The 21,335-nt window shown below is 44.4% G+C and overlaps 1 protein-coding gene across 2 annotated transcripts in view; it reads left to right on the forward strand.

The window, feature by feature from the left end:
- gabbr1b (gamma-aminobutyric acid (GABA) B receptor, 1b) overlaps positions 1-21,335 on the forward strand; it is a 99,107-nt gene that overhangs the window by 65,555 nt on the left and 12,217 nt on the right. The window contains exons 14-20 of one of the 2 annotated variants that reach the window (XM_017482470.3): positions 2,069-2,146; positions 12,949-13,099; positions 16,253-16,385; positions 16,518-16,634; positions 19,230-19,340; positions 19,586-19,679; positions 20,679-20,806. In XM_017482470.3, coding sequence (XP_017337959.2) covers positions 2,069-2,146; positions 12,949-13,099; positions 16,253-16,385; positions 16,518-16,634; positions 19,230-19,340; positions 19,586-19,679; positions 20,679-20,806 — 812 coding nt within the window. The remainder of the gene's footprint in view (positions 1-2,068; positions 2,147-12,948; positions 13,100-16,252; positions 16,386-16,517; positions 16,635-19,229; positions 19,341-19,585; positions 19,680-20,678; positions 20,807-21,335) is intronic. The other variant, XM_017482471.3, reaches the window with a different exon arrangement.

Genomic DNA, 21,335 nt, shown 5'->3' on the forward strand with positions numbered 1-21,335 from the left:
TCCCTCTCTCTCACCGTGCTCTCTCTCTCTCTCTCTCTCTCTCTCTCTCACCGTGCTCTCTCTCTCTCTCTCTCTCTCTCACCGTGCTCTCTCTCTCTCTCTCTCTCTCTCTCTCTCTCTCTCTCTCTCACCGTGCTCTCTCTCTCTCTCTCTCTCTCTCTCTCTCTCTCTCTCTCACCGTGCTCTCTCTCTCTCTCTCTCTCTCTCTCACCGTGCTCTCTCTCTCTCTCTCTCACTGTGCTCTCTCTCTCTCTCTCTCACCGTGCTCTCTCTCTCTCTCTCTCTCTGTCTCTCTCTCTCTCTCACCGTGCTCTCTCTCTCTCTCTCTCTCTCTCTCTCACCGTGCTCTCTCTCTCTCTCTCTCACTGTGCTCTCTCTCTCTCTCTCTCACCGTGCTCTCTCTCTCTCTCTCTCTCTGTCTCTCTCTCTCTCTCACCGTGCTCTCTCTCTCTCTCTCTCTCTCTCACTGTGCTCTCTCTCTCTTTCTCCCTCTCTCTCACCGTGCTCTCTCTCTCTCTCTCTCTCTCTCTCTCACCGTGCTCTCTCTCTCTCTCTCTCTCTCTCACCGTGCTCTCTCTCTCTCTCACCGTGCTCTCTCTCTCTCTCTCTCACTGTGCTCTCTCTCTCTCTCTCTCACAGTGCTCTCTCTCTCTCTCTCTCTCTGTCTCTCTCTCTCTCACCGTGCTCTCTCTCTCTCTCTCTCTCTCTCTCACTGTGCTCTCTCTCTCTTTCTCCCTCTCTCACCGTGCTCTCTCTCTCTCTCTCGCTCTCTCTCTCTCTCTCTCACCGTGCTCTCTTTCTCTCTCTCTCACCGTGCTCTCTCTCTCTCTCTCTCACTGTGCTCTCTCTCTCTTTCTCCCTCTCTCTCACCGTGCTCTCTCTCTCTCTCTCTCTCTCTCTCTCTCTCACCGTGCTCTCTCTCTCTCTCTCTCTCTCTCACCGTGCTCTCTCTCTCTCTCACTGTGCTCTCTCTCTCTCTCTCACCGTGCTCTCTCTCTCTCTCACTGTGCTCTCTCTCTCTCTCTCACCGTGCTCTCTCTCTCTCACCGTGCTCTCTCTCTCTCTCTCTCACTGTGCTCTCTCTCTCTTTCTCCCTCTCTCTCACCGTGCTCTCTCTCTCTCTCTCTCTCTCTCTCTCTCTCACCGTGCTCTCTCTCTCTCTCTCTCTCTCTCACCGTGCTCTCTCTCTCTCTCACTGTGCTCTCTCTCTCTCTCTCACCGTGCTCTCTCTCTCTCTCACTGTGCTCTCTCTCTCTCTCTCACCGTGCTCTCTCTCTCTCTCACTGTGCTCTCTCTCTCTCGCTCTCTCGCTCTCTCTCTTTTTCATTTTTGGCCCCTTTTTTTTCCCTTTCCCTTACTTCCTCACACATAGATATATACATATATTCACACACACACACACACACACACACACACACGTGAATCTCCCAGGAGGTAGCCGGAGCTGAGTGCAGTAATTATGCTTAATGATTACCTGATAATTATAATGCTTCTCACTTAAGTTAATTTCTTGTTGTGTATGCGTCTGCAGACCCCCGGAGCCCTGTAAAGACCCAAATGGCAATAAATGGCTTACAAACATGCAAAGAGAGCATGTGTGTGTGTGTGTGTGTGTGTGTGTGTGTGTGTGTGTGTGTGTATATCTTGCTGTCGGGTTGTGCAGTTGCTTTCAGTTCGATTACATGAAATGAAGATAACTTTCTCCACCAGCCTGTCCTCTCTCCCCTGCACTGGTCTATCAGTGTCACCCAGTTACTCTGTCCTCTCCCCGTCTGAACTGTGGGAAGAACAAGGAGAAGACGAAGAACCCCCATCACACGCCGTTGTTTATGTGAGAAGGAACTCTGAGGATTGATGATAGGATTCTTTGATTGCAGGCTTCTGGCTGAAAGCAGAAAGCAGCTCTTAGATTATGAAAGCTGTCAAATTGTTCAGTTGTCTTATCACATTGATTTACCGCTCAGTATATAGCGTAATGGACACCTGCCATGCCTTTGTCTCTTATTATATCTCTTCTGTGTCTCACAGTCTGTCTGTCTGTCTGTCTGTCTGTCTGTCTGTCTCCTAGGAGGGAGCTATAAGAAGATCGGATATTATGATATGACCAAAGGCAATCTCTCCTGGTACGGGAACGACAAGTGGATAGGTGAGACGCGGTCATCTTTATTATTATCGTATCGTGACAGTGTTGAGTTCTCCAATCTGATTGGTCAGATTCATTTTGGATAACTGCAGCGATGACTGAAGTGCCGGCTATGCTTTAAATCACAGGTGTAAATCGAACTGTGCTCCTTCTGATATGCCGTCGTTTCTATAGCAACAGTTCGTTCACAGGGACTTGTACAGCGGACACGCTACATTATCTGAAAAGAGATCAAAAATATATATATTGTATAAATATATATATTATCCTTCCCTCCTTCCTTCCTTCCTTCCCTCCTTCCTTCCTTCCTTCCCTCCTTCCCTCCTTCCTTCCTTCCTTCCCTCCTTCCCTCCTTCCTTCCCTCCTTCCTTCCTTCCTTCCCTCCTTCCTTCCTTCCTTCCCTCCTTCCCTCCTTCCTTCCTTCCTTCCCTCCTTCCCTCCTTCCTTCCCTCCTTCCCTCCTTCCCTCCTTCCCCCCCTTCCTTCCCTCCTTCCCTCCTTCCTTCCCTCCTTCCTTCCTTCCCTCCCTCCTTCCTTCCTTCCCTCCTTCCCTCCTTCCTTCCTTCCCTCCCTCCTTCCCTCCTTCCCTCCTTCCTTCCTTCCTTCCTTCCCTCCTTCCTTCCCTCCTTCCCTCCTTCCTTCCTTCCTTCCCTCCTTCCTTCCCTCCTTCCTTCCTTCCTTCCCTCCTTCCCTCCTTCCTTCCCTCCTTCCCTCCTTCCTTCCCTCCTTCCCTCCTTCCTTCCCTCCTTCCCTCCTTCTCTCCTTCCTTCCCTCCTTACTTCCTTCCCTCCTTCCTTCCTTCCCTCCTTCCCTCCTTCCTTCCTTCCCTCCTTCCTTCCTTCCCTCCTTCCCTCCTTCCCTCCTTCCTTCCTTCCTTCCCCCCTTCCCTCCTTCCTTCCTTCCTTCCCTCCTTCCTTCCTTCCTTCCCTCCTTCCTTCCCTCCTTCCTTCCCTCCTTCCCTCCTTCCTTCCTTCCTTCCCTCCTTCCTTCCCTCCTTCCTTCCTTCCTTCCCTCCTTCCCTCCTTCCTTCCCTCCTTCCCTCCTTCCTTCCCTCCTTCCCTCCTTCCTTCCCTCCTTCCCTCCTTCTCTCCTTCCTTCCCTCCTTACTTCCTTCCCTCCTTCCTTCCTTCCCTCCTTCCCTCCTTCCTTCCTTCCCTCCTTCCTTCCTTCCCTCCTTCCCTCCTTCCCTCCTTCCTTCCTTCCTTCCCCCCTTCCCTCCTTCCTTCCTTCCTTCCCTCCTTCCTTCCTTCCTTCCCTCCTTCCTTCCCTCCTTCCTTCCCTCCTTCCCTCCTTCCTTCCTTCCTTCCTTCCCTCCTTCCCTCCCTCCTTCCCTCCTTCCTTCCCTCCTTCCTTCCTTCCTTCCTTCCCTCCTTCCCTCCTTCCTTCCTTCCCTCCTTCCTTCCTTCCCTCCTTCCCTCCTTCCCTCCTTCCTTCCTTCCTTCCCCCCTTCCCTCCTTCCTTCCTTCCTTCCCTCCTTCCTTCCTTCCTTCCCTCCTTCCTTCCCTCCTTCCTTCCCTCCTTCCCTCCTTCCTTCCTTCCTTCCTTCCCTCCTTCCCTCCCTCCTTCCCTCCTTCCTTCCCTCCTTCCCTCCTTCCTTCCTTCCTTCCTTCCCTCCTTCCCTCCTTCCCTCTTTCCCTCCTTCTCTCCTTCCTTCCCTCCTTCCCTCCTTCCCTCCTTCCCTCTTTCCCTCCTTCCTTCCTTCCTTCCTTCCTTTCTTTCATTCTGTCTCTCAAACACACACACACTGTTCTTGCACGTTTCTCTTCTTTTATAGCCCTGTACCTCTTATGGTCACATCCATAACCGCACACACACACACACACACACACACACACACACACACAGAACAGATCTGCAGCAGGCCAGGATGGCTGGAGGCTCTTAATCAATCAGTCAAACTCTGTTTAGTATTCTCTTTGTGAGAACAAGATAGAAAAAAGAGAAAGAAATGAAAAATGAAAGACATTAGAAAACTGCCACCAGGTAATTCCAAACATAAATTGAGCAAGCAGACTAATAAAAAATCTGCCCCACATAGCATGAACGATGGCTGCGTTCAGTCTTTCTAATCAAATTTCATGACTGGCTCAAACTCCGTCTCAGGGAGGGTGTGTGGAGAAGATGCCTCATGACATCTGGAACAAAACAAATCAGACGGAAGGCGCAGACAGGCATCCGAGAGGCGTCTCGGCGTCCTCGGAGGATATGAATAGTCCAATCAGCACGGGCAGCTGTGGCGTGCATCCTACGCGTGTCAGAATTTTTCTGTCAGCCGTTTAGAACTCGAAAGCAGGATGCAGGAATTTAAAAAATCGCATTTGAGTTGCGTGCTAGATGTCATTAGCTCTAGGCTGCTTTAGCTCGCGGGCTGGAGATAGAGTGTCAGCTCTGAACACGCAGCCCTTTATGCGCAATGTGCGTTCCCCGAACAAGGCCAGCGTATGCCTGTGAGCTTTCAGAATGGCCTTATTAGCTTTTTAAAATGTAGAGAATCCATCGAGCTCCATGGCAACTGTAGCGAGCCTCTGTCGCTGAAAGCGCTAATTGCGATTTTCACAAAAACCCTTCCGGTGGGAATGTGAGGAGGCTGCAAGTGTTTATTCGACTTGTGAGTGTGAATACCGAGGTGACAGCAGGCTGATGTGGCAAATCCTGTTACCTATACGTTCAGTATGAGATTGTGTGTGTGTGTGTGTGTGTGTGGGGGGGGGGGGGGGGGGGGGGGGTGTTGGTCCAGTGGAACCTGTCAGTAAGACATTGGAGTGTCAGTGACCATTGGCTTTCATCGTATTGTGCTCCATATTGAGTAGAGACTAAGGAGACTCTGGAGAGAAACATAGTGTCTGCATGCTGCACACGCACCAAGGTTAATGCATGAGCTGTGTGTGTGTGTGTGTGTGTGTGGGGTGCCTGATGGCAGGGACACAAGCCATGCCATCTGGGAGCATGGACACACACACACACATGCCAACTGTCACAGTGTAGATGCGCGAGCATCCCAGGTCACCGCTGGGTTGTAAAACGGCCGTGGTGACCCTGTCACACTGTCGCCATGGTGAACGTTGCTTAGCGCCAACCTCATGCCCGCTGCTGTTCAGGGAAGTGAAGCGGCTAAAAATAAGCATTAAGCAGTGACGTGGTTGAATAAAGGAATCGCCAAGGAGAGTGTGACTTTGCTCCAGGACGTTACATCTTGAACAGTCCCTGCTTTTTATTTAGTTTGTTGCTTTCTTTCTCTCTCTCTCTCTCTCTCTCTCTCTCTCTCTCTCTTTCTCTCTCTGTTTATCTGTCTCCCAACACGCAACATGCTCTTTCTCCTTCCCTGGTCGCCCATGACAACCGCTGCATTGCTGCCGTCTTCTCCCATCACCGTAGCAACCGTTACCGCTATGAGTCTTCGTTGCCATGGTAGCGTATGGCCCTGATTTCACCGTCAAGGTCAGGTAGAAGTACTAAGCAGTGAATGCAGACAGGCCCCACACACACACACACACACACACACACACACACACACACACACACACACACACTGAAATGATTAATGATTAAAATTGGTGTTGTAGTGAAAATAAGCAGACACTGGATAGTGATGTTCAGTCACAGCACAAATACACACACAAATAGTACCGTGTGAAGTCATTTCTGCACTTCTGGAAGTAAAAACTCTTTCAGATCATCAGGGAAAAAATCCACGTCGTCTCCAGAGACTCGGGCCGAGAGAGAGAGAGAGAGAGAGTGAGAAAGAGAGAGAGAGAGAGAGAAAGAGAGAGAGAGAGAGAGTGGGAGAGAGTGAGGCAGATTTTCCTAGTAAAAAAAAAGAAAGTAGAAGAACATGTGGGTCAAAAGGGAAGCCATGTCTCTTCGGCATTTTAAGGCAGCTCATTTTACTAGTATTAATATGCGTATATATTCTAGATCATTCCACTCCTATTTCTCTGTTGACTAATACAGGGGTTTAAAGGGAAAATTCATATTAATCTTAAAAGGAGAAAGAAATACTGTACATCTGTCTATCTATCTGTGTATCTATCTATTTATCTATCTATCTGTGTATCTATCTATTTATCTATCTATTTATTTATGTATCTATTTATCCGTCTATCTGTCTGTCTGTCTGTCTATCTGTATATCTATCTGTCTGTCTGTCTATCTGTCTGTCTATCTATCTATCTATCTGCCTGTCTGTCTATCTGTCTGTCTATCTATCTGTCTGCCTGTCTATCTATCTGTCTGTCTATCTATCTGTCTGTCTGTCTATCTGTCTGTCTATCTATCTGTCTGTCTGTCTATCTATCTGTCTGTCTATCTATCTGTCTGTCTATCTATCTGTCTATCTATCTATCTGTCTATCTGTCTGTCTATCTATCTGTCTATCTATCTAGTTAGTTAGTGGCTGGTTTTAAAACTTTTTTGACATTTACCCCAGGCAGTCTGTACGGGATTTCGTGGAGTTTTTTATTTTATTTTATTATGATGCCTGGTTTTGCTGTGGCATTTCTTCAAAAACTATTGTGGGTTATTTTTAGGAAAACTACTGGAATTGGTGAAAGTGCAGTTGCATGAAATAGTTTTGCACAGTGTTTCACAGTGATGTTTGTTGGTAAATGAATCGAAGAGGGCTTTGACTTTAACGCATGTTGTGATGACGTCACATGACACTTCTCAGCCCAAATCTGTGGAAACTCTGCTGTGAAAAATTGCAAGCTCCTCAGAATATTGCGGAGTTTGCTTGATTTTGCATTAATTTCCGTGATTGCAAAATCGAAGAATCCTGGAGGGACTGCCCAGTGGTGAACTCTGCAGTTTAGGTCTTGGCTAGGTGTCTGCTTTTTATCCAGCTAAGAAAACAACATTAAATTTAATAGGGGGATATTATATTTTCCTGTGTGGATATTATAAATTAACTGCCTTCAAATAAAAAGAGGACATTGGCTTTCACTAACAATTAAACATTCACAAATCACAGCTAGCCAGTGGACCATAAACATCAGGTGGGCAATAAAACTGCCAGATGTCTGATTGTTTTCATGTCTCATATCCAGCTGCCATCCTTGACAGATTTTACTTCTGTTTTAATGGACACAGAGTAACTTAATTGAATACCTATTTTCTAAATCACACAACTGGCAGTGATATATCAGTAGATCAGTGTATCAGAGGATCAGTAGATCAGTGTATCAGAGGATCAGTAGATCAGTGTATCAGAGGATCAGTGGATCAGTAGATCAGTGTATCAGTAGATCAGTGGATCAGTAGATCAGTGTATCCGTAGATCAGAGTATCAGTAGATCAGAGTATCATTAGATCAGTGGATCAGTGTATCAGTAGATCAGTGGATCAGTAGATCAGTGTATCCGTAGATCAGAGTATCCGTAGATCAGAGTATCATTAGATCAGTGGATCAGTGTATCAGTAGATCAGTGGATCAGTAGATCAGTGTATCCGTAGATCAGAGTATCCGTAGATCAGATTATCAGTAGATCAGTGGATCAGTAGATCAGTAGATCAGTGGATCAGTAGATCAGTGGATCAGTGTATCATTAGATCAGTGGATCAGTAGATCAGTGGATCAGTGGATCAGTGTATCATTAGATCAGTGGATCAGTAGATCAGTGTATCAGTGGATCAGTGTATCATTAGATCAGTAGATCAGTGGATCAGTAGATCAGTGGATCAGTAGATCAGTGGATCAGTGTATCATTAGATCAGTGGATCAGTAGATCAGTAGATCAGTGTATCAGTGTATCATTAGATCAGTGTATCAGTAGATCAGTGGATCAGTAGATTAGTGGATCAGTGTATCATTAGATCAGTGGATCAGTAGATCAGTGTATCAGTAGATCAGTGGATCAGTAGATCAGTGTATCAGTGGATCAGTAGATCAGTGTATCAGTGTATCATTAGATCAGTGGATCAGTAGATCAGTGGATCAGTGTATCATTAGATCAGTGGATCAGTAGATCAGTGGATCAGTAGATTAGTGGATCAGTGTATCATTAGATCAGTGGATCAGTAGATCAGTGGATCAGTAGATCAGTGGATCAGTGTATCATTAGATCAGTGGATCAGTAGATCAGTAGATCATTAGATCAGTGGATCAGTGTATCATTAGATCAGTGGATCAGTAGATCAGTGGATCAGTGTATCATTAGATCAGTGTATCATTAGATCAGTGGATCAGTAGATCCGTGGATCAGTAGATCAGTGGATCAGTGTATCATTAGATCAGTGTATCAGTAGATCAGTGTATCAGTAGATCAGTGGATCAGTAGATCAGTGTATCAGTAGATCAGAGGATCAGTAGATCAGTGTATCATTAGATCAGTGGATCAGTAGATCAGTGTATCAGTAGATCAGTGTATCAGTGTATCATTAGATCAGTGGATCAGTAGATCAGTGGATCAGTGTATCAGTAGATCAGTGTATCAGTGTATCATTAGATCAGTGTATCAGTAGATCAGTGGATCAGTAGATTAGTGGATCAGTGTATCATTAGATCAGTGGATCAGTAGATCAGTGTATCAGTAGATCAGTGGATCAGTAGATCAGTGTATCAGTGGATCAGTAGATCAGTGTATCAGTGTATCATTAGATCAGTGGATCAGTAGATCAGTGGATCAGTAGATCAGTGGATCAGTGGATCAGTAGATCAGTAGATTAGTGGATCAGTGTATCATTAGATCAGTGGATCAGTAGATCAGTGGATCAGTGTATCATTAGATCAGTGGATCAATAGATCAGTAGATCATTAGATCAGTGGATCAGTGTATCATTAGATCAGTGGATCAGTAGATCAGTGGATCAGTGTATCATTAGATCAGTGGATCAGTAGATCAGTGTATTGGTATATGTGATCAATAACTTCCTAATCATGTCATGGTATTTAAATGCTCAAGGCCTTGTCAGCTCCTGAAGTCTTTTTAGACTTTTAACCTTTTTAAAAAAAAAGTACTGCAAGAAATGATGATCCTATGAAGGTTCTACAGACGCTCTATTACGTCAAGAGTGACTTTTTTCTCTCACAAAATGGTCGCATTGGAAATCCAAATGTGCTTGGCTGATTCTGCTCTCACCTCTTCATTAGGTTGGTGGTTACTTTGTTATGTAAGAGGTTACTTGGTGTACAACCTACGGGGACACATATAGGTTTAGTTCATGGAAATGATTTACATAGAGAGGGAGGAACAGGATGTTTCAGAGAGAAAGTCTTTGATCAGCTCTTGAAGCTGTAGGAGATAAACCAGGTGATGGTAGGTGTTTAAAGTACTGATGCACCAAAATGAAAATCATTGGAAAGAAGCCAAAACCTGATACTGAAAGTTCTTTTTATAGTAGGAGAACTGAAGGCTGAAATGTTAGTACATGTGGTTACATGCTTCATTTTGATTTTCAGTAGACATTAAAACAGCATAACAAAGCTCAACATGTTCTGTTAGTCTCAGAAATCCAACATCCTCAACGAAAAAGAATGACTGACCGTCCATGGCAATGAATTCTGTTATTCGTTTAGTCCTACTTTGTTCTTTGACACTTTGAATTGTGTGTGTTTCCCCCCCTTCTTTTCTAAAGCCATGGCCATAGATGGTGTGCTAGCAGGGACTTTCATTTTCGCGTTTGTCTTTCTGCAGTAGTGCGTCCTGTATATCGAGCAAGTGTTGAACATCATCTTGATACGTGTCATGAACTGGGATTACAAATGAAATGAAACATTTCCACATGGTCAACATTTTCAGATTTATTTTCCAGGAGGATAGAAAACAAAGCAAAGTTTTAACCTCCGTCTAATTTCCATTACTTTTAAAAGTCTGTGTAAAGTGTTGGATTTGACACTTTGTTGTAGGTCTAATTTGATCGTTTTTTATTTTCAATATAGTTGCGAAATGATTAACGACTATTCAATTCGATTTGATTTTATTCGTGTAGCGCTTTTAACGATGGACGTCGTCTCAAAGCAGCTTTATAGAAACATATAAACACAGGATACGGATTTTAAGTGTGTGAATTTATCCCTATTGAGCGAGCCGGTGGTGACGGTGGTGAGGAAAAACTCCCTGAGACGATAGAGGAAGAAACCTTGAGAGGAACCGGACTCAGAAGGGAACCCGTCCTCATCTGGGGATCAACGGATAGAGTGAACGTAAAAGAAAGTTCATGATGGTTTTATATGAAGTCTGTTTGTTGAACTAGTCCACTGTTCACTAAAGGAGTCCTGAGTGTAAAACTGCAACCGTAGTCCCAGCAACCACAGCGAGAACGTCCATGTGGAATTGAGGTCCAAAACCATTTCCATGTGACTTCAAGCGGTACCATCCTCAGCAATCTCCTGGCTGTAGCCTCAGGTTGATGAGAGCTCCATCCAGAGGTAGGTCCGAAGAGCAGAAAGGGTCAGGATCAACTAAAAATGTAAACGCTTTGATTGCAGTGAGTATTCACCCGTGTTGCTGTGAAACGTCATTGCCGCCTTACGATACATACGGCGGCGAAGCAACCGGAGACCATTCAGTGTCAATGAGAGGTGGCGACTTCCGGCGACATGAGTGACAGCGACGGTTGGTGACTAGATGTGGGCGTGTCCAGCGATGCAACAAAGCTGAGAAAAGTTTAACTTTATGCAAATTTGGAGTGACTTGTTGCAGCGACTACCAGTGTAAGTGAAGACAGTAGAGCGCACGTGATCCGTGATCCACCATGCTGCCTGCAAGTCCGAATTGTTTCGTGGACCCATATATATATATATATATATATATATATATATATATATATACAAACGCTCTCCCTCCAGAATGTTTTATTTAAGCAGCAAAAAAACTGGTCTGTTGTCGAAAGTGGAATGCTAGTTGCTCCACCCACTGATAATTGGGCGGCTGTGGATCAGGTGGTAGAGCGGGTTGTCCACTAATCGTAGGGTTGGCGGTTTGATTGCCGGCCCACATGACTCCACATGCCGAAGTGTCCTTGGGAAAGACATTGAACCCTGAACAAGTTGCTCCCGATGGCAAGCTAGCACCTTGCATGGCAGCTCTGCTACCGTGTGTGTGTGTGTGTGTGTGTGTGTGTGAATGGGTAAAATAGAACCAGTGTAAAGTGCTTTGTGGACCTGCTGAGGTTAAAAAAAAAGCCATTGACCATTTAAATGTTACTTTGGCAACCGGTAGTAGGAACGCCTGCTGGCGACTTCGCGGTACAGCGACTGGCGACTTGCAGCGATCAAATCACTGCGAGTGTGAACGTAGCTTCAGCGAGAGCTGACGACGCTAAGAGACGTCATTAATGTGACGTCCATTGCTACTGAACTGTCTCGCCACTGAAAATGAGAAACCCTTCATACGGAGCCGAACGTGAAGCTCGGCGAAACATCCAGGCAATTTTCCTTCTCCAATTTTCTCCTGAGGAGCGAGGGGGCGAGGAACCTATCGATTGCTTGCCCCTTGTGAAAGAGATTTCTAAGAGTAAATCTCTCCAAGAGCAAAAGACAATTTCAATCCTATAACAAGAAATGTAACTGATCTGTTCGCAAAAAAAAAAAAAAAAAAAAAAAAATCGGAATAAAAAAAAAAAAGCCTGTAAAATGATTAACAATGCAATAAAATAAAATAACCCTCCATAAGACTATGAAGGTGCTATGCTAACATCACGCCCTGAAACTGCATTCGGTGCTCAGAAATCATTTCTCGACCTCTTTTTATTCTCTCTCGCTCTACCTCTTGTCATTGACGCTCAAAGCGAAGTCTATTTGCACTTCACACTCTCTCCTCCGCCTGAATCGCAGTTCGGTCGCCTGTCAGGACTTGAATAGTTCTCTTCAAAAGCTATATTCAGTGTGACAAGGCTTCTGTGAGAAGGAAAGCTCTCACTCTAGCCAGTTAACCCTTAGCATACAGCTTGAAGGCTCATGGCCAGCGGGAGGCCGCGGGTTTTCTCCGTGATCCGAGTTCAGGATCGGTACAGCACTCGAGAGCACGAACAATCCTACGCCAGAGAGAGAGAGAGAGACAAACAGAAAGTGAGTAAAGCTTTGAAGTGCAGCATCCTCTCGGGAGAGAAAAGCCACGCTGCGCTCAGCATGCAGTCCTGCACCCGAGGCTCAGAGAGGAGGAAAGAGGCTGTGATGATATCAATGCACACAGATGGGGGAAGTGAAGAGATGAAACTCCACACTGAGCACGGGACTGAATCTGAGGCACACATACACAACACCATGATTACAGGAGAAAGAGAAAGAGGCTTACTTTATACAACTGGGTCACTGCTAATATCTCTCTCTCTCTCTCTCTCTCGCTCGCTCTCTCTCTTTCTCTTTCTGTGCTCTGTGTCTCCATTTTATTCAGCTCTGTTCAGTTAGCTTTGGTAGTCCTCAATGCTAATGCAGCTTCTCTTCTCGTTTCTTCTTTCCTCTTCTCCTTTTATTCCGTTTGTCTCTTCTTCTCTTTTTTCTTCCTTCCTGTCTCCATTCCTGTTTTCATTTCCCATCTCTTCTTTTCTTCATCTCCTTTCCTTCTTTATATCCTCCTCTTCTTTATATTTTTACTGTCTCGTCTTTCTCTATTCGCTCCTCTCCTCGTTCTTGTCTTTTCTCTATACTAACCATATTATTTCTCTCCCCCTCCCTCCCCCCCCCCCTATTCTCTCCTGTTCTTCACTCCTCTTCTCGTATGTATTTTCTTCTCATCTTGCCCTCTGTTCTCATTCCAATTCTCTTTCTCAACTCGTTCATGTCGGCTTCTTCTCCTGTTCTCGACTCGCACTTTTATTTGCTCCCGTTTTCCTTTCATCCCTCCTCTCTTCCCTTCTCTCCTCCCGCTCCAGGCCCTGGTCCTCCGGCGGATCAGACGGTGGTGATTCGGAAGTTCAGATTCCTGTCTCAGAAGCTCTTTGTGTCCGTGTCGGTGTTTGCTGGACTGGGCATCTTACTGGGCATCGTGTGCCTCACGTTCAATATTTACAACAGCAACGTCAGGTGTGCTTTTCAGTGTCTTTAACGGATTCCCAAAACAAACAAACAGACAAACAAACAAAAAAATAACCCGTTTTAGAGTCAGGACGGTCCCTTTTCATTGGAGCTCGGTCTGTAATAGCGGCCAGAAATAGTAGCAGAAGAGGGCATGCGAGTGAATGAAAGTGAAAAAGATGGAGAGGACTTCAGCTGTTCCATCTGCGCTAGTTAATAGCCAGAATCACAGTCTCCTTCACATATGTATGCATTAGATAGTGATGCAGTGTGCACAGAAGCGTGCAGAGCCGAGTAAGTGTGGCTGATAGATTCAGAATATTAAGCGCATGATACGCATACTAAGTATGCAGCGTACTTGTGATAAGCACATTCAGACTACTTTGTGTGTGTGTGTGTGTGTGTGTGTGTGTGTGTGTGTGTGTGTGTGTGTGTGTGTGTGTGTGTGAATTCTCCTCTTTCATTTCGATTAACTGACCTGAGATAACACCCAAACCCTAGATAAGTTTTGCAGGCCTGTGTGTGTGTGTGTGTGTGTGTGTTTGAAAAAGAAGAGCATGTTTATGTGTGACGGCTCAAAAAAAAAAAAAAAAAAAAAAACCTACAGTGGTTTAAATCTTATTTCCATTCAGGCCCATGCCTGGCCAACTCATTTTAAATCAGTTTGTATCTGATACAACAATTCAGAGGCAGGATGTTTATTTCCTCTAAAAAATGCGACAGTATCAATGCAGAACCTCGGAGTAACACTCCTCCACCCCAAACTACCCATCCCCAGGTCCGGCTCTTATCTGTTTTGAGATATTCAAAACAAGTCGCATCCTGCGATGAGCTTTTTTTTTGTTGTTGTTGTTGCTAGCAACTCCGGGCTACCGGTGTGAGTTAGCATTATAGATGATAAACTAAATATTTTTTTTAAAAATCCATTACAATAAACTGTCAGTTTCGAACGAAATTCACTGGTAAGGCTGATATTAAAGGCAATTTGATGTGGCGTCGGTTCATTTATTGATCGATGCTGATGCAGGGTTGAAATAAATCCAGTATATTTGTCAGCTGTTGGTGTTAGCTATTAGTGAGAGGAAAAAAAACATTCTTCAATCTGATTGGTCAGAAGGTTTAACAGCGTTGTGTTGATACGTTTACGTAGAAACTTGTAGCGTATTTGGAAGGAGTCTCCGGTGTCAGCATTTAAAAAAGACAGATGTAAATGACATGCTGGAATGTCATGGCAGCCACATGTCACCAATCACTCACACCTGTTTCCTGTTTCCTGTTGATTAGCACCACTAATTAAGTTCAAGTTTTTAGATCTAATCAGCTCCTTAGGTGGTGTAAGACCCTGGCTCACTACACATCGGCGACATGACGACGTACTCGCGTTGTGAAATGTCACCGCTGGCATTTATCAACAACGTACAGGACATACGATATCTTTCTGACATTGCACATGATATAAATTTGTTAGCTTAATCACACGTGTTTCCGTCGTGGTACTTCAAGCAGGATCGTAGGCTAGCTAGTGTTTGTTTTTTTTTTTTAAATCGTTGAAACACCTGAAAGTCATTAGACTCAAACAAACTGGATATAGAACGTCAAATTAAGTTAAAAATCGCTAACGTGTGTAATTAGTTGAGAGCTACAGCAGCAGGATCAAGCTACTTAAATACATTTGTAGACAAAGATGGCTGAGAGTTTGTCCGCCATTTTTTTTTTTTTTTTTAAGCTGAGAGGTTTCAGAACACATGATGTCATTTCCAGTAAGGGAACATATTGAACAGCGATGCTCCCTGGTTTTTGCGGTGCATTGTGGGATTGCAAACGTTCCAGTGTACTGGATAGAGACAGCCCTTAAAATGGCCGCCTTCCTGATCAGTGCCCTGAACTAGGGAGCTGATTGAAATGCACCCATTGTCAAGGTTATGTTGTTTGTTTTAGTTGTCGTTGAACAACTCGTCTGCGATGGACTGGCACCCTGTCCAGGGTGAACCCCGCCTTGTGCCCCATGCTTCCTGGGATAGGCTCCAGGTTCCCCCGCGACCCTGAAAAGGAGTAAGCGGTTGAAGATGGATGGATGGATGGATGGATGGACAACTCGTTGTTGATTGTTTGTCCATAACAGCACATCCCCAAGTTGTTTGACCGGATCATTCTTGAACGAACAGACTTGTAGGCTGCTCGAAATGAATTTCCACGTTCCTGGAGGATATCCTAGGCATTAATGCGATGGCTACCTCTGCCATGTCGTTACAAATTCCTGTTGGAACAGATTCTCTGCTAAATGAACTGATTTGTTTATCTATTTGTTTTTTGCTCTTGTAATGCTTTTCCGAAAGAACCCAGCATCAGCTTTTGACGGAGACGTTAATGTGGCTCAAACTAAAAAAGAGTTTTGAATCGTATTAGCAACTCAGAACTCTAGCTGGCTTTTTTCCCCCCCGACTCTTAGAAAGCTACAGAAATCGATTCAGAGTTGAGTCGAGAACGATGTAATTGGGTAATATTGAGACAAATACAGCCTTGTATCGTGTTCAGACGATGGATTTGGACCAAAATAGATGCAGGTCTCAGTTACGTTGAGTCATATTTCTTCTGAGATATCAACTCGGCCAACCAAGCTGTACAGAGCCAAGCCTTGTTTTTGACCAAATACCCCCAAAGCACTGATTGGAAGCCATATTTAAATCAAGACCACTTCGCAGTGATCGCAAATGGACGTGGTAATTACAACGAGAACAATTAAGTCAGCCTCGGGTTATTGGAAAATCTACTAATTGATGTTTATTAGCTTCTTCTTTTCATTTATGTATGTTCTCAAATGAAGAAATCCTCATTTTCTTTCCTCTGAGTTAATTTGCTTAATTTAAAGTTTGCCTTTTCGTTAAGTCTGATTGGATGAAGTCGTCTGCTGAATGGAAAAATGCCTAATTAACATTCTGAGCTGTAGCTTTGGAATAAAAGCATCCAGATGCCGTAAAACGTTCTTCGTCATACAACTGTGTGAGGTATCAAGGCGCTTTAACTTTCCCAGATGCTCTTAGACATGACCTGCATAACCGATGAGGCGTCTCTGTCATGAAATAAAGCGCGTGCGGAAGACGGAGACCGTCTCATCGGCTGATGTGTCTGAGTATCTCTTGCGAATATTCCCGTATGTTCCAGGTACATTCAGAACTCGCAGCCGTACCTGAACAACATGACGGCCGTGGGCTGTATGATGGCTCTGGCTGCCGTGTTTCCTCTGGGGATCGATGGGCTTCACGTCCGTCGCTCTCAATTTCCTGTAGTGTGCCAGGTAAACCCCGAGGCATCATGGGAAAGGTTGAGATGTAGGACATGTGGAGGGGGGGGGGGGGGGGGAAACAACAACGAAGTATTCCTTGCGTATTCCACGCGCCGAATATTAAAAAGATCATTTCTTTTCCAGTTTCGTTTGTGGCTGCTCGGGCTCGGCTTCAGTCTGGCCTACGGCAGCATGTTCACGAAGATCTGGTGGGTGCACACGGTTTTCACCAAGAAGGATGAGAAGAAAGACAAGCGAAAGGTAAATCTTCTGCAGATTTCCTACAGAGGTCGTTCCCAAAGAGCTACGCTATAAAAGCTCTACTCCTGATCACAACAAAGATCATCCTGCTTCCTGTGAAAAATCGTGAAATGATGTGATCGTTATGATTATATTACGGAATTATATGATAATAAGTCTTTTCTCCTCTCTCTCTCTCTCTCTCTCTCACCCTGATGTCTTTTCTATTCTTCTTAACTACAATAGGTCTCCCTGTCTTTCTCACTCTGTCACTTTAGACCTCATCTCTCTCCGGCTGACCTCAGAGAAACGGGTCTCCAGACGCCCTTGAACACTCCTAAATGAACCATTTATCGTACGGCCCAAACCCGACGAACCTTTTGCACCGCTCTGGCCGAAACGATTCACTCCATCATGTCGCGAGACGCACGTCAACACACCCATTTTCCCGTTAGAAAATACGTGTCCGCCATCACGTAGAATTCTTGGGTGGCGGAAGAAGCGGATCGAGCGAGAGAGAGAGAGAGAGTAGAGATAAGCTGAGTCGGAAAAGCAGAGGCTTTTTTTTTTTTTTTTCTTCTTCTTCTTTCCGAGATAAGAAACCATTAGTGAATATTTATGAGCATCTGCCTGGTTTTGGGGATTAGAATATGGAGAGTTGTCACAAATGCAGCTCGTGCTCTACTTAATGATGATGATGATGATGATGGTGATGATCCACGCCGCACAATGCAACTTGACGGAAATGTAATTTCGCATTCGCTCCGTCCGTGGATCCGCGTCAGGGATGTAAAATGCAAATATTTGAGGGGGTGAAATTTGTTTCCTGTCAAGAGAGATTAAAGGAATACTCCTTGAGAGTTGCAGCCTAATCTCTACCTACCTCAATTATACAGTATGTTTTGATTATCACCGACACGTATTCTGTCCCGCTTCCCCTGTACTCAGCACAGCAAAGAATGAAAAATGTATTTACTCGATACCTCAGGGGTGGCGCAGAACATTTTATTTAGCTCTGTTTGTGTTGGCTGCCGCATGCTGCTAGCAATGATCTCCTCGTGCTGAGTTTTCCGACCTTTAAACGTTATTGTGTCTCAGTGAAGTGCTAACCGAAGCGCTCTGACATGCGGCAGGTTCTCTGTGCGTTCGCGGATTCCTTCGCGTATGCCCGATTCACTGCAATTTGCCGGCCATGCGCGCTGATCCGTCACGCCCGCGAACAAAGATACTGTTTAAACGCCGTGCAAAGTTTTATCAGGTTACTTGTACTGTAGGAAAACGCCGTAGTTCTTCCTCCGGATATTCCCGCAGGGCGCAGTTCACAGTCTGCTTTGCTTTGATCGGTCGGAAGGTGTTTTTATTCTCCTTTGCTTTACGCAAGCGTTAATCGTGAAATACGTCCAGGTCGAAGACGTTTCATGTCGTCTCGTCGTTATCGTGACAACGTACGGTATGCTTATGTCACGTCGGTTCACGTGTCACATGACTAGTGTGAGTCTACCTCACTGAACAAGTGCAATATTATTATTATTATTATTACGTTACTGTCAGCAATAGCTGTGTTTATTTATTTATTTATTTATTTATTTATTTATTTACTTACTTACTTACTTAATACTGGTACAATGTTCATACATTGCACTATTTGTGAAAATAAATAAATAAATCTGTATGGGTCATCTCCCCACTGCTGCTACACTTATCTATTATATCTCATATATTTCCTATTTGTGTGACTTGTTTGATTTTATGTGATTCTGTGTACCTTATCGTAATTCTATTGTCCGTATTTACTGTTGTCTTACATGTTACACGTTGCACAGTAGCTTCCTGAAGGAAACTGCTTCGTTGCCATGTGACGTGCTAAAAATGACAATAAAGCTGACGTAGACTTTGACTTTGACGTACAGTATAGGATGTTGGTATCAGACCAGTTATTTACAATGAGTTACACATTTTCAATACCCATACCCAATACCGGTGTCTATATCAGTGTATCCTTCGTCAGAAATCAATCTCTTAAACAGATTTCCTGCTCTTTCCTCAGGAACGGGAACTGTAGTATACTTGCAGTATTATTTGAAGCAAGTATTCGACACATGCATTTCATAGAGGTGCAATTATGCGCAAGATGGCTCATCATCACTGTAAAAATGGCATCCTAACAGGAAGTAAACACCCCGCATGGCGTTTGAATTGCCTGACTGCTTTAATCTCGTGCGTCTCTGCAGCCAGCCACGGATCAGTTGTCTGTTGTCTTGTAAAGCGAGAGCTACGGTGTCAACCGACTGCCGTCTCCTGCGAGAGCTCAAAACAGTGACGATAACCCGTTTCTGCATTGATCATTCTCCAGTCGCAAACACGGCTACCCAGAACATAAAACGTGAGCCGGAGTCGTTGACGCCGTAAAAGAGTAATGCTCTCAATTGAAGCCTGACACTCGTATAAGATCTACACTCCGTTCTGGGCTGAATTGGCTTTGCGGTAATGGCCGACTTGTTTTCTCCTCAAGTTCTTTGTGCACACACTGGTTATGGGGTCATAAATCCTTTCCTGTCCACTCGAGTGGTTTCTGCCGATGAGAAAAGGTGACTTGATGGTCTTTGTGTATCCCAGCAGCATCTGGAGCCATGGAAGCTCTACGCTACGGTCGGTGTACTTCTGGTTATTGACGTCCTGTCCCTCATGATCTGGCAGATCGTGGATCCGCTGCACATCACAGAGGAGGTACGGCGGTGCTCAGTTCTACGTTACGTACAGCGGGTTGTCGCGGGAATTAGATTGGGTGGTGGCTGGAGCTTTTGGTGCTTCAGATGAGGATGCTCTGAAGGCTGTGAATTCAAATCACAGGTCTGCCAGAGAGCCACCTCACTTGGATAAAAGTATCAGGTAGATTATTCAAATTGCAATGAAATGGAAATCCCTTTCCTTCTTTCTCTGTCTGTCGGTGCTCGATTGCACGCTTTGAGCAGAAGTTCACGAGAGAGGCGCCTAAAGAAGACTTAGACGTGTTGATCGAGCCACTGCTCGAGCACTGCAGCTCCGAGAAGATGAATACATGGCTGGGTAAGGACACTTACACGAGTAGATTAGGGATGCTACCAAATTCATACGCATTATTCATAAATGGATACAAATACAGATACATATAGGAGGTGCGCAGTATTTTTTGCCAGAAGGCATCTGGTTCAGACTGGAGCTGTGCAATGGGATGCAAGAAAAAAAATTCATGTGAGTGGGAGTCTGTCTGACTTTCATGCGAGTGAGCGGTCAGATATGAAGCTTGCATTCATAGCGTTCACTCATTCCTCCTTAGTAACTGCCTGGTCAGGGTCGTAGGGCTTTAAATTTGGCTACCAGTTTGTTTTTATTTTCGGAAAATAGAACCAATGTATTATGTTAGAAAGTGGGAAAATAACTATCCCACGCACATCTTTATTTTGAAGGGAAAAAAAAAAACAACCTTCCGGTGTAGGCCACGCCTACTTTCGGTTTAAATCTGAATACCGATACAGATATGAATATTTGGCGCACTGAACAGATCCAGATCCAGATATCTGGATGCAGACACTGTTTTACATCCCTAAATCGTACGTGTATATTGTATGACAGGAATTTTAATGCTGTAACTCTCACTGCGAATTTTGCTTGATTTTATTTATTAATTTTTTTTTCCCCTCTGCAGGTTTTGTAATATTTCACACTAATAAAACAAATTAATCACATCCTCGATAAAAACAGATCAAACCGGTCTGCGTTCCCTGGTCACGGAGCGATTAAAATGCATGTGTGAAGCACGTTTGCGGCAGTGACCTTGAGAACAGACGTGTAAATTGCCGTGAAAATGACAATGGGAATATATCTCAAGCTCTGCTGTTGAATTATTATTCATTAATGCATTTGATACGGTCGTATTGGAACACATGCTTAAATAAAAGATTTTTGATTTATTTTCCTTTATTTTATGTACTGTTTGGATAAAATGCAGCACTTTTCGTACTTCTATTATAAAACACCACGTATTTGTTTTGTCTGTATGACCTTGTTGTGTCCTCGCTGTTGCAGGGGTGGTTTATGGCTACAAGGGCTTATTGTTGCTGCTTGGCATCTTCCTCGCCTACGAGACCAAATCTATCTCTACAGAGAAGATAAATGACCACCGAGCCGTGGGAATGGCCATCTATAATGTCTCCGTGAGTCCCTCAGCTTGTCTGTCTCGCCGTCTGTTTCTATCATTTTGGAAATTTCACTCTGCCTCTCAATCTACCCAGCTGAGAAAGAGGATCTGGTTAAGATGTTAAGGCTTTATATATACAATCCCCTCTGAAAATATTAGAACGGCAAGGCCGATTCATTTGTTTCGAGCTACACACCAAAGACCAATCAAAAGACGGATATGAGACGAGAGTGTCGATTTTCAGCTTTTATTCCCCGGTATTTACATTTAGATGTGTTTAAACGACATAAAACATAGAACCTTTTGTATCAGACCACGTGAAAAGGCAAGAAAAGTACATTATGGAAACAGAAGTCTCGAAGTAAATTAGATTCATAAATAAATAAATAAATAAATAACACGTAATATTTGGTCTTCTTTGAACAATGGGCTGTGATTCCTTCACCTCTGCCCTGTGGAGGTTGTTGGTGATGTGAATGACTGTTATTTTGGGGTTTTTCTTTGGGTCATCAGCTGTCGTTGTTTTCCTTCGCCAACCCATTACG

This window comes from Ictalurus punctatus, chromosome 12, assembly GCF_001660625.3.
Source record: "Ictalurus punctatus breed USDA103 chromosome 12, Coco_2.0, whole genome shotgun sequence".
Lineage (NCBI taxonomy): Eukaryota > Metazoa > Chordata > Actinopteri > Siluriformes > Ictaluridae > Ictalurus > Ictalurus punctatus.